Source organism: Rissa tridactyla, chromosome 14 (assembly GCF_028500815.1).
Source record: "Rissa tridactyla isolate bRisTri1 chromosome 14, bRisTri1.patW.cur.20221130, whole genome shotgun sequence".
NCBI classification, from domain to species: Eukaryota; Metazoa; Chordata; class Aves; order Charadriiformes; family Laridae; genus Rissa; species Rissa tridactyla.
In genome coordinates, this window is record NC_071479.1 from 10,152,369 (window position 1) to 10,165,975 (window position 13,607).

Sequence of the window (13,607 nt, forward strand, 5' to 3'; positions counted from 1 at the left end):
AGTAGGACATCTGTATGTAAATCAGGGGAACCTCTAGAACAAAAACAAGGAGATATGAAACAACTTTTTGTTATAGCAGTGAGACTGTTCCTCTTTGCTACTCAATTATCGGGTGAGAAAGTAGGAAAGCTATTGCAGCATGTGGAAAACTCCAATATCTGTGTACGAATCTCTAGGTCCACTGAAACCACACAGTCCCTAGGGCTTTGCTACCACTGCCTTATTATGCATGGTGCCATCTCAATAGTTTACCTTCAGAGGTCAGCCCTTTGTACTTGTTTAATAGAGGAGGTGAGTTAAGGAGGATTGAAAAAGACCTTTTCATTACCCATCGTCTGCAGCTAATTCTCACATAGGCTAAAAGCATAGGACTGGTCTCCTGCATATCACATTATTACTGACCCTCTACAGTCATAAACTAGACTTCCGTGCTTATTCATTAGGCACATTCTGTTGAGCAAATCCGCCATTTTTTGCCCCAGCTTCCAAATTACAATCCAAATTTCAAGAAGGCATTTATGCAGCCATTCAAAGCCAAGTACATAACCACAAAACATTTTTTTGGCAAGCCTAACTCACTATGGGAGTATTTCCTTGCCTCAGCAGGGCACCATGGGGTCGGGCTTTCAGGTTGTAATTGTAGCAATGACGACACACTTCTCTGAAGAGTTTCTACCTTATTTATTCTTGTGGAGGGTTCTCAAGATGCAGCTGAGCAAAGCTCCACTATTTTTAGGGCAACTATGTTGGGTAAAAAAGAACGCTGCCCCAGTTGCACAAGGAATTTTCATGTCACTCGTCCCCAGGAAAGTCTTACTGCGTCACAGGGTGGATCTGCTAAGTGATAAAGCAAACTATCACGCTACAGCAGCACCTGTTCTATATTTTCTGGGAAATCCCAGAGGAAGGCATGCACACGAGGAGCATGGCTGCAGCAGGTTGGCTGTGACAGCAGTGCCACCAACACCCTGCAGACAGGTAGCAAGGACTGCTTCCACCTGCACTCTATTTTCTGTAGACCAACTTTCTGTAACCCATGTCAGATCAGCGCACATGCAGACCAAGGGTAAGGGGACACCAGGCAGGTTCCCGGGCCACTGCAAGCCCAGAGGTGCTGAGCTATGTCATTTCTCCACCCTCCGTTTTAGCATGTACATTGCCAGGATGCAAAACTTCAAATGCTCAAGCTAACTGTCTTGACTTCACAATTAATGGGTTTACGCCCATCTTCTGGTAGGCCAAGAAGCTAACTGATAACTTCCAATGTTGGGACAGTGGCCCCTCAAGATAGTCCCTGCTCTCTACCCCTCTACTATCCCTTCAGAAGGAACTGCATCCCCCAACTCCAAAGGTTCCAGGGTCCCTCTGCTCCCACACAGGGCACCTTCCCCTTTGCACTAGAGAACGCAAATTAGACGGGTTTACCTTCGTTGTACATTAAGGCCTGTCTAATGTCAGATCTGGTGGGAAAAAAATCATTCATTTAGGTTTATGTTTACGCAGCTTAGAAGTCAGCAGAAGACCAACAACTTCAGCTCATGCTTCACAAAACACTCACCTAGTGCTCTCTGAAGGGCTCTGATGGCCTTTAGAGGCCCCAGGAATCACTACCCCAGCATCTGGGAATATCCCACCTTCCATGGCTTTACCCAGGTGGTGGGTAAGCAACGCACTGCCACTTGAAGACAAAAAAATGCAATAATATTTTAACCTATGGCAAGTACAGTACTGGCAGTGGGCAGTGCACTTCATTCAGCTCAGGCCTCATCTCCAAAACCACCACTCTGGCAAAACAAGAGGTTGGTACGAGGAGATAACAGCTTCAATGGAAGTTCTTGGACAAGGTTTCTCCGCTCAAAACCATGGTTCATTTCCAACATCCCTGGGGACAGGCAGAGTCCTCACAGTGCTGGTTCCTCTGGCACAAGGGTCCCTTCCCGAAAAGCCTAACCATGGTCCAGAGAGGCTCTCAGAGGACCCAACCCTTCCTCCAAGAGTTGTGCCACTAGAAAGGGATTCTTCTGAGCTGGAGCTTTCTACATGACAGGAACTGCAGAAGCCAAGAGCATTGCTAAGTCTACAGACAACTGGAAAGCACACATCAGAGCAAGACCCAAGAGGGAAGGATTTCACAGCCCCATCTCTCCTCCCCCCTGGTCCCCAGGGGGAGGACGTACATGCCAAGAGAGCAGGCAGGAACCACAGGGTGCTCTGTCCAGGCTCCCAGAGGGTGCACCATGTCTCCCTTTGCCAAGCAGTCCAGACAGAGCCCATACCTCCCAATAGACCTGTTTGGATTCATACAAGCCACGCTGCCAGTCGGTCACCCAGACAGAGCATTCTCCCAGTAAATCAAAGACCGAAGACCCTTAAAGACATAGGGAACATCCTAAAATATCAGACCAACCATCCACTGAGGCCAGTTCTTGAACCATAGTGGCAGAAGATGCTGTTTAGGAAGAACACAGGGGTGTTTCATTTCCCTCCTGTTCCCCCTTGCATCCACACTCACACCCACCATAGCAATGGTTTCACAAGGTACTTCCATACCTATTCCCTTTAGTATTAAACTCACGAGTAACAGGTCCACGAGCAGACTAATCACTTTCTAAACTATTCAGTATTATTTGTTCCTTCAGTTTCCTGTGACAGATTCCTTAAATTCTTTGCTCACTGCGTAAGAGCACTCTTACTCGCTTCAACCTGAAGATGAGAACAGCCCTTCAGCCTGGGGCTGTGGCACTCACCTGGAGTACAGGAGACATGAGATCAGTCTAGTCTGGGACAGGTTCTCCTTTTTGGCCGAAGCTTTGGAACATGGCAGTTATGTGTCAGCATTCATGTTTCCAGATGTTTGTCATTCAGCAACCTGTACCACATGAAAGGAACCTCATCAGAAGCCACAATTGCACCCTCTTTCCCTCCCATACGGACACTGTGGCCAACCTGTGTGTCTTCTTGGCTGCCAGACTGGTCCTGGAGCCACAGGAATTAGCATGGATGCTAATAACCCACAGACTGGTTGGCTTATTGCACCATACGAGGCCATTCTCCAGCAAACAGAGAACTCCCAACCAGCGCCCTGTGTCAAAGTGACTATGAGGACATCTTTCACGAGTAAGTGATAGCATCAGCTAGCTTCTAGACTCCAATAACAAATACCACTGAGCAAGTGTTTATTTCATTCTTTTTTTTTTTTTTAACTCTGCCATCCCCCCCCCCATTCTTATATATCACGAATCTCTGATCTGTGAGACAGAGAGAAAATAGAGATCAGCCAGGCCACTGCTGGCCTGTCGCTGTTTTCCCCTTTGAGTTTTCCCATCTGGCTCTTCAGCAAAACCAAATATTTCTTGTTTTCTCTCCCTGGTCACTTTGGGACAGGCAGTCACAGAGCCCGGGAGAGCTGGGAACACACCCTGCAGTTCTTTGAGAGCAGCGCTCCAGGCATTAGAGAGGAGGGGGACAGACGGCTGCTCTCTGCTACGGCACCGCCTGCCCGCACGGCTGGGACTTACAAGGAATTTCAGAAGTCACGCCAAGAGGCTCAGAGAGTAGAATGACATCTCCTCGTTCACCCTGCAGTCATCACTATCGATTACTTATGTGGATAGGGAGCAGAGAAAGTCTTTGGCCGAAGTAAAGCACTAACTCAACTCAGTCCCATGCAACAGGAAACATCTCAGATAAGTATGAGCCTGAACTATTGCGTTTCTTGAGTATTTTTCACTTGGGTACTTAAAGGAGTCAGAATTGACTAAGTAGCTAAAAATAAATATGACCATAAGCAGTCAGACTCCCTCAGCTTCCCTTACAACCACCCCAAATAATTCCTTATGCCTCAGTTGCCCTCCATACCTTCAGCACATCCAGACACGAGAGCCCCACTGCACACCAAAACCCCAACTGCAGCCCCCTCTCCCAGCCTGCAACGACCCACCCCCAACATACCCCACCTCCCCTTCCCACTCCCCCTTTCATCTTCCTCGCCAATGCACACACCTGCAGGAGCAGAGCAAGGTGTCAGGTAGCTCTCATTAGCTCTCATTAACACCTTGTTGACCAAAGCAGGTGTTAGCCACCCTCTCAGCCCACCTGCATGTGTCACCGCCCTGGGAGGAATTCCCCAACTCGACACAGGCTCTTGTCTGGCCCCTCTGCGCCACACCCTGCTCTTCAGGAAAACACAACCATTGACAAAACCAGACCAAAATGCTTAAGCGTTGCTTTGGTGCTTTCCACAGTCTTCTGAGATGTCTAGCATCCCTTCATGAGCCCAGCCTCCATGCCACAGGCAGATTGGAGTACTATGTCCAGCTCTGGAGCCCTCAGCACAAGAAGGACATGGACCTGTTGGAGCGGGTCCAGAGGAGGGCCGTGAAAATGATGAGACGGCCAGAGCCCCTCTGCTGTGAGGACAGGCTGAGAGAGCTGGTGGGGTTCAGCCTGGAGAAGAGAAGGCTCCGGGGAGACCTTATAGCGGCGTTCCAGTTCCTGAAGGGGGCCTACAGGAAAGCTGGGGGGGGGCTGTTTGCAAGGGCACGTAGCAATAGGACAAGGGGCAATGGTTTAAACTAGAGCAGGGCAGGGTTAGATTAGCCATGAGGAAGAAGTTCTTTACACTGAGGGTGGTGAGACACTGGCCCAGGTTGCCCAGAGAGGGGGTGGAGGCCCCATCCCTGGAGACATCCAAGGCCAGGCTGGATGAGGCTCTGAGCGACCTGATCTAGTTGAAGGTGTCCCTGCTGACTGCAGGGGGGTTGGACTAGATGGCCTTTAGAGGTCCCTTCCAACCCAACACATTCTGTGATTCTATGATTCCCATTCCTGTCATTACTCTTCTGCCTGCACGTTTCCTCTGATTCAGGTGTGGTGAAGAAGAACCTGCCATTAGACTTCTGCACTCTCCTTGCAAATGATGCCCTGATCCCCATCCACAGATGTCAGAAGTCTCTCCCTTCATAAGTGAGCTCCATGCCCTCAACAAGAATATTTACATATACATGGGAGAAAATATTACTTGTAACTTACTCTTTGTTTTCTTTGTCTTTACATCCTTCCCTTTATGTATTCAAGGACCTAAAGCAACACCCTGTAAAGAGCCAAAATACATGACAAATGGAATTAATTATCAAGAACAACTTCGAAGCACCATTGTGTGCTCTGATGCAGTCACCCAAAATATTACTTGTTTTCTTAGGAATAACTGATGTATTCCCATAAAATCAGGACCTTTCCTGGCTATTTACTCAGACGAGGTACTGCTTTAACTGGACTCAGTCAGTCTACATTGAGAGAGTATCCGAGGTCGTTAGCGTATTTATCCTTCTACCATTCCGGTGAGATAGGGAAAGTCCGTATTTACAAATGGGGAACCATGGAGACATTAAATGACTCGTCTGGAGTCGCACAGGAAACTTGTGGTGGGGAAAGAGAAGGAATCAGGTCTTCCAAGGTCCCCCTAACCTCTTCCCTGTCCCCTGGCACTCGGTGGGGGGGTGTTGGTCAGGGGACAGTGATATCCCCCGCCTGTGCAGATGGTCTTGCAGACACCGTGCGGAGTTTCCCCTCCCACACAGGCTGAGTCAGCAGTGGACACTGCTGTCACCCCGCTCTGCAGCACAGGCTGAGCATCCACCCACCTCCAGCCACCGAAAAGCATCGCTTGAGTGAGAAACAGGAGAAGGCAGGTGAAGGAGCCCAGAAAAACCAAGTCCAGCCTCCTCCAGGGCCAGCAGAGAGCCTGGACCTTCACTTGGGTTCCTTCATAATCAGTCATCAGCAGTGGAAACACATTTGGAGATATGGAGTGGGAAATCTCCGTCCCAGCTCCCAGGCACCAGGATGGGGCTGGGACCAGCTAGCTCTGCAGTACGTGTGGTCTTTAGACACCAAGACCCTTGGGACTACCTGTTGTCACTGGGAAATGCTCCCTGCTGGGGGGAACGCGCTGCACTCGGGAAAGCTGTCATGCATCTCCCCGTGCTCCTGCCCAGGGTTTGGCTGTCTCCACGGGGGAACTGGAGACAACGTTGGCAATATTCCTCTCTGGAGGAAGGAATCCGTCTGCTGCTAGGAACTGTGCATTACAGGAGGGGAAAAAAAAGGGGAAAAAAAAAACATCAACAAGAAAACAAATGAATTTTCAAAAACAATTTTTTCTAGCCACTAAATTCTCAGTCTAGAGGGTTTTACTTTTAATTAATATCGGTTGTCTCTGCTCTAGGATTAAAGTTATTGATCCTGTCCTTGATTACTATCATCCATCTTTGTTCCTGGACTTATTATCATCCACGTAGAGCGAAAGCTTCTAATTAGGGACAGCAATTTACAGTCTTACTCCAGCGAGTCACCAGCAAGGAAGCCATCAGCGTGCCAACTGGCTGTGCTGTCCGTGGGCCAGTTCGAGTTCACAGGGAGCAATACCTCTCAGGAGCCTTCAGGTGGGGGACACGTGGAGCCAGGGAGCTTCCCAAAGCCTGCAGAGAGGGCGAGAACCTCTTTGAGGTCAGGGCTTCCCCAACATTTCCCGCGGCATCCCACAAAACCGCTGGAGTCACAGGCACAGCAATAAATCCCACTTGCAATTTCTTAAGAGTAAGAAATATCTGTCCCAGCTTTGAGATACGTTGTGACGCAAGTGAACTTTTAAGAAGCATTTATTATCTAGCAAAGTGGCTTGATTTACTTTTAGCAAGCCACATTTCTTCCTGGTTATCCATCACCGGTCCCTGGGGCTGAGCCGGGAGTTGCGCAGAGCTGAGGAGACATCACACCATGGTGCCGTGCCATGGCAGGGCCTCCAAGGAGAAAACTATTGGCATGAACCAACTTCAACAACTGTGGTAACAAGTAGGAGAGATGTGTGCCAGTGACTAATTACCAGGGGCTGTTCAAGAAATCTGTGCGAAGTCCCCTAAATAACGTTCCTATGAGTATTATGAGTGTCTGCACATCACCCAACCTCACCCAGAGGGGACAGGCTGCCGGAGCCCGCACGCACGCATGGGAATTGTGCAGAGAGAAGCACAAATTATCTCCCAGACCTCTGCAATCTCACTGGTGTCAGAGGAGCTTTCACATGGATGCAGATGACTTCATGTCCAGCCGTAGCTCCCCTCACCTGGCTCAGGGGGAAATGCAAACTCCAGCAGTTGCTGCTCTGCCCTGAGCATCCAGATACCCCAGCCAAGGAAACCATGGTGGGTTTGACACGGTATTTATTCCTTGCTGGACTTCACCTGGGTATGATCTCAAGGCATGTCTGTGTTACACCCTTGGACTCATTAATTAAACACAGCTTATGGAACAAGAAATGCAGTCATGCGGCAAAAAAAAATCACCTCCTGTAAATTCTATGATTCCAGGATTTTTGAGTCAAGTGACTACTTGGCAACTTCTGCACTCAAGAGATCTGGGAGAAGAGCTGAGTTAGCACCCCAGCTCCTGCGGTTTGCCAAACCAGACAGAAAAATCTGCATTTAACTGTGCTTGCTCATAGACACCACACTTCCATGCGTGGGAGAGCAGCCCCTGCAATGGGAGCCCCTGCAGCATCTCTGCTCCTGATACGCCATGGGCAGAGAAAGCGTTTGCCTTCCCGGAGCACCATCAGAGAGAGGAGAGGGAAAATCTTTACAGAGGACCCTGACTTCAAGACTGGAGCTTGTGACAGGACAAACTCACCTCCTGCCTCCTAGGACTGTTATGCAGACCGTGCTCTGAATTTTCCAAGCAATGTGCTCTTTTTTTTTTATGGGAACCTTCGGGATTAAGCATCTGAAGTGTATTTTTCCTTGGTGATCTTCTTTCATTTGCCCAATATCTCTTAAAATAGAAACTACCTGAACAATGCCTGACAGAGCCATAAATCCTGCACGCGTTCAGCGTGATATTAAGGCTGCTATTCTTCTGGGAGTTTTGGATGTTGGAGCGAAGGTCTATTTTTGGGAAGGCTTGCAGCAAAACAGACTGTGTAATGCAGCGAGTGAAGCCTGGCTGACTGCTGGGGGCTGGATCCACAGCAGCATGACCAGTGGCTCTGGACCATGCAAAAAGCCACCAGCGCTTCAGCATCTGCCCTGAGCGCTGCCCCACGGCAGCTCGGGGAGAGGCAAAACGGACCAACAGCGAAGGTCTGTCTGCTGACGGCTGCGCTGAGGAGAACGTTGCCGAGACTCGACAGTAAAAATGACACACAAAAGTGGCGGGTGACCCACTGACCATGCTCTAAGAGACATGAGGACATGGGAAAGATTCCCATTTTCTGTCTGGTTTTAGCCTAAACTGACCAAGTGTTCACGCACAAGATCTGTCCCTGAGCTTGATCCCTTGTCCCTGATCTCTTGCTATCAGTTTTGTCCTCAAATGTTCTCTTTAAAGGACAAAATACTTCTAGGCATGCATGCCTGGGATGTTTGGGTTTTGACTCAGAGTGACTAAATAAACACAGCACGCTGAGTAAACTCACAAAAACAAGGACGTGAAAACTTTGGGGCCCTGGCTGTCCATCTCCCATGCACAGATGGACAGACAGACGGACAGAATCCCTGCAGTTCCCCCAAGGACTGAGCACTGTAGACATGGCCAGGACTTCTCATCCAGGAACCCCAGTGCATCCTTTCAAACGCTCTCCCTTCCCCAAACTATCTTAAGCAAAATCAAGGACTTGTTTGTCAGTGTTGGAGCCAAGATAACTCTGCCAAGGGATGTGTTGACCGTGGCGAAGGAGGAGGGGAGATGAAGATAAGCACAGAAATGGATGGGAATGGGTGGGGGAAAAGAAATGGGGCACCCGGTGGGCAGGAGCTGGGAGCTGAAGCACTGGGAAGTTGCTTCCACTCTACAGAATAAACACACAGCAAAAGCAGGAGCTGAATCTGAGTTCACACTTCTCCTTCCAGACCATTGTCCCTGAGCAGACTGGGATTTTCATTTTGGTATGTTCGCTTTGCGGTTTCTTGGGCTTTTTCTTTCGATTCCTTGAGATGGGCAACTTCATTCAGCTAACAACAAGTGGTTAGCGATTGCATCAGACTTTCAGAATGCAGCCCGACACCTGCGGTACCTCTCCTCATGTAACTGAATCGCACAACGGGTGGAGTGCCCAAATCCTATGATTTCTCATTGACCAAAAATCAAGAGTCTCTGGAAACCTGTGCCAGTGGCATGGATGTGGGGATCGCTTGCTCGCTTGAGCAGAGCCCTGGGAAACAGAGAGGGGCAGAGAGACTGGGACTGTCCACTCCCAGCCCTGGTTTCCCCATCCCTGGTGCCAGAAGCGGATGGATCCTGGTGAATTCTGCAGCCGCAGAACAGCTTTTTTTTTTTTTTCTCCCGGGAAGTTACCTCTGAACGTCCCCGACATGCTCAGGGCTGGCTCTGTATTGTCTTAGTTCAAACCTGACATTGCAGAGTTAGAGGCTTGGGAAAATGTGATATTCACCCATAGGTACCCAAACCCTCACTGTGCAGGCGTTGAGGGATCCTACGTCCTTTCTCCATCTCTAAAAGCACTGTACAGTCTCCATCCAGTACATCTTACAGAGTTCCCTTGTCCTCTTTCAAACCCAACTTTGACAAATACAGGCGAAAAAAATCTAAAATATAAACTTCATTCTGTATTTACTCCTCAGGTAAAAGCCCTCACAGCTTTGAAAGGTTTGACCTTCAAACGTTGAAAAGTATTTGAGCAAGGAGGGAATGACAGGTTGAATTCTTACAAAGTAAGGTGGGTTTTTTCCTAAGCAAGTTTAATGATGGGAACAGAGAGACTTGTGGCTTTAAAGTCCTGGTCCACCACACTCGAAAACAGAACTTCCACCCCAGGGCAATTTCTGACATTTGGCTTTTCTACCTTAATGTGGGATGAAAACTAAAAATATAGAAGTTCACCGAATAAAGACACCCAAGAATTTTTTTCTTTGAAAAAGGTGAAAAACTTATGGAATTTCTAAAGAAATACACTCCCTTTCCAATGTTGATGTTTCAAAATGCCCCTCCCACAAGTATTTCCTTATCTTTCAACCAGAAGTTTTAGTTTAAAACATGATGCTCCCATGAAAAATACCCAATTCAATGTATCACAATGTCTCATGAGGATTATTGTTCCAGGTGAAAAGGTTTTATTCAACCTTTATTCAACCCAGAGTTCAACATTAGATCCTGAAGCCTAGATAATGGCTTTCTTTGAATAAACATTTCAAACCCCTGCGCATAAACATCTAACATTCCCCAGGGAGAAAAAAAAATTACAATTATAACGGATTTAATACTCTCAAAACGTGTCTGTATTTTGGTACCACACCATGCGGTTCATACCAAATGATAATGAACAAACATTGCAAACCTCGAAGGAAAAGTTATTACACTGTGGAGGAGGTATTTGTTAGCTTTACGCAGACTTTTGCCACTGACAAGAAGCCAGAAAATTACTCACATTATTTGTCAGAGGAAGAAACTCATAACTGAGAGCCTTGAGCATATAAAAAGATGAAATTAGAAAATGAGAAGGAATTGGGAAATATATCAGCAAACAAACAACAAAAAAAACCCCAAACCCTTCTGAATTGTATGAGGTAGTTTCCCCCTAGAATATCTTTTAGATCATCAAAAAGGAAAAAAAAAAAAAAAGTAGAGAAACTTTTGGAATGGCAAAAGAAAAATGCTCAAAATGCTCTGGTGAACAGCCAGAGGGGAAAGCCATCCACATAATTATCTGTTTTCTCTTTCTGCTTGTTTTGCATTAAGCAACATACCAGCTCACAATTGTAAATATACCCCAGCTTAAAATTTTGGTTAAAACAAGGAGGCAAGCGTCGCCAAAACATGCAAAAACTGGCATTTGGCTCAATTCCAACCTCAGCAAATCGTTGATGTTGGCTGTAACGTTGGGAGCGTTTTCCCCCACTTTTTGAATAACAATATGAACGTCTGCTTTGACCTTTAACAAATAACATCTCCAGCAGCCTGCGAACCTGCAGGGACCACCAAGTGTCACAACCGGACTCATCTCATTTCTTTTACTGTGTTCATTTGAAGCCTGTGAGATAGAGCTACTCCCCGGACTGGAGCCTCTATACAGCCATAAATAATTCCCTTGTCTCACGTTGCATTTACCAAACCTAATTGCCTTCGGCTTGCAAAGGACACGTCTCTCATTTCATTATTCCTGGCTGAGTTTTTGTGCTTAGCGTGCTGCTGTGAGATGTTTCTGTGGAAACGCTGCTGTAGGAAAAGGGGCCTTAGGGGAAACCTGGGGAGTTTGGGGTTTTTTGCTATTTACTCTTATCCTCATCTTATCTCATCAATGAAATGGAGCGGGATGGTGTATTTACAGTGCATGAAGTTAAGAAAATATCTCTCAGATGGGTTTCATCATTGAGTTTGCCCACGGGACACGCAGGAGCCTGACAGACGCCTCCATCCACGGATGGGTGTCACACAAAGGCAGAATATACCGGGGAAGTCCTGCATCGGCGGGAGCTACAGTCGGGGCCCCATGCAGAAATGGAGAAGTGTGATGTCCCAGGCAGTGGGACGTCAGCCCAGCGTGGGGCAGTGGAAGCGCTGAGCTGAAACCTCCCAGTCAGTAGAGAGAGGAGACCAGTGTCACCGCAGACTACTTCTTTAAGAACAGGAGTTCCATTAAAAAAAAAAAAATTATGAGATTACAATTTTGGCTCATAACGTTAGCCAGAGATAAGATATGAAGTGGTTTCATTTTTTTTTCCTTTTTTTTTTTTTTTTTTCCTCCTCTTTCAGGGAAAGCAAAATCTAAGGAGCCCGGTACGTGGCCCGAGCCCTGCCTGCCTGCAGAGGGGACACATCCCCACACTTGCCCCCCTCGCCGGGTAGGGTGTAGGGCTGTGAGCAGCCCTGGACACACGCTCAGCTTGGGATGCTCCTGCAGCTTCAGCCCAAGAGGTGACTCAGAACCAGACATGTCCTCAGCCACGGAGCAGCCCCAGCAAGCTCCCCAAGGACACTGTTATCATTTTGAGGAACCCACAACAATTTATTGCCGTTTAGACAATTATTCTGTCATCCCATGACCCTTCCCCACTTGGGAAGGCACTGGGGCAAGAAGTTCTCCGGATTACAGCCATCAAGGGAGAGAGACAGAGAGAACTCCTCACTAAACTTTCTAATTTATATTAAATGTGATGTTCATGGTATGAAATAATCCTGTTGACAGCTTGGGTCAAGTGCTCGGGTCTCATTCCTCCTCATCCCCGCACCTGGTGAGCTCCAAAACACTGAGACCTTGAAACCCTTATCCCGTATCTGGCTATAAAGTAAATATTTTCACAAATTCAGACACTGGAGTCTTCTAAGAGTGCAGTTCTCCCGAGCATTAGAAGAGAAATTAGTCCTGTGTCACACAAACCAGGACAGAGAGCCAGAGGAGAGCTGACAGGGATGTTTGCCCTGGCAGTGCGTCTCGAGGCACGGTCAGAGGAATACAGACCTGTCCCCTGCCCCACAGAGCCCTAAGGAGGGCTGAGGGACCCGCCTGCTCCCCCTTGGGGTGAGTCACTGGAGACTGAGCACATGCTTTAACTGGGTGCAGCAATGGAGAACTGGTGTTATTTTTATTATTTACAGCAGTTCTTGCAGGTTTCCATTGAGTTAAATGCTACAACAAAACCCAGAGAGATGATTACCCTGAAGACCTTGGAAAACCAACCCATGACTTAAGATTTCGCCAGTGCTACACACCAAATCTATGGCACCTCTTGAGACATCTGGTTTTAAGCAGCCAAACATCCAGCCCCTTGCTTACTTTCAGCCACATATACGGGGCCTGGTGAGCTCCTTCACTAATCACTACTGACTTGTTCACAGCCTAACAAGTCAAAAAGGTAAGAAACAACCAAACCAGAAGCAAAGCAGATGGTCACAGAATTCATCCATGCCAAAACTGGATTAGCAATGAGGACTCGTGACTTGCAGGTTTAGTTTCCAGTGCCACTTTACAGTTCTTTAACCTTTAGAATATCCCTTGTGCTGCCTTTCTGTAGCTGGTCCTGAACTCCACCATCCTCAGCAGTGAACCATGCTTCCTAAAGCTGATGCTCATCATGAAAAAGCAGTGCAAAAGCCTCCCAAGAAGATCTGAGGGTGAGGGTGAGCAGCTTTGACCAGTTTCAGAAAGCTTTATTGCTTCAGACATGTCGCAAAATACGAGCAGCTTTGGCCTACAGTGAAGAGGCAGGAAATAAGGAAACCACAAGTACACATGGAAACATGACAACCCATAAAGACAATCTCTCCCTCAGGAGCATAGAAAACAAACACAAATGTTTTCTTTTCAAGTAGATGCCAAAACAACTCTCCAACAGCCCTTCCAGAACAGTTCATAACACTCTAATAAATGAGTGATGCAAACCTGCTATCACACTGACAGCGCTGAGGAGTAAACAGGAGGATGCTGGCTGTGGTTTAGGTCTAAAGGGAACAAAGAGAGGGCTCGCTCCCTATTGTCTCTTTTGGATGCCAACTGCTAGTTCAAAATCTTCCCAGAACAAAACTGAGCCTACCAAGGCGGCATGAAGTGCCTCTTAACATCATAGCGTTTGTGTCTTTGACTGGGGCTACTGAAGGAT

General features: G+C 47.6%; 1 protein-coding gene and 1 long non-coding RNA gene across 2 annotated transcripts in view; both read right to left on the minus strand.

Moving 5' to 3' along the window:
- LOC128917539 (uncharacterized) overlaps window positions 1-6,128 on the minus strand; it is a 105,443-nt gene extending 99,315 nt beyond the window's left edge. Inside the window, exons 1-3 of the long non-coding RNA XR_008469294.1 lie at window positions 5,911-6,128; window positions 5,032-5,092; window positions 2,748-2,869 (exon numbers count right to left, since the gene is read on the minus strand). This is a non-coding gene — a long non-coding RNA (uncharacterized LOC128917539). The remainder of the gene's footprint in view (window positions 1-2,747; window positions 2,870-5,031; window positions 5,093-5,910) is intronic.
- Window positions 6,129-6,265: 137 nt separating this feature from the next.
- The window catches only part of LOC128917536 (uncharacterized), a 31,105-nt gene continuing 23,763 nt past the window's right edge, over window positions 6,266-13,607 (minus strand). Inside the window, exon 6 of the mRNA XM_054220781.1 lies at window positions 6,266-6,479. Within this exon, the coding sequence (XP_054076756.1) occupies window positions 6,411-6,479 (69 nt within the window). The 3' untranslated portion in view covers window positions 6,266-6,410. The remainder of the gene's footprint in view (window positions 6,480-13,607) is intronic.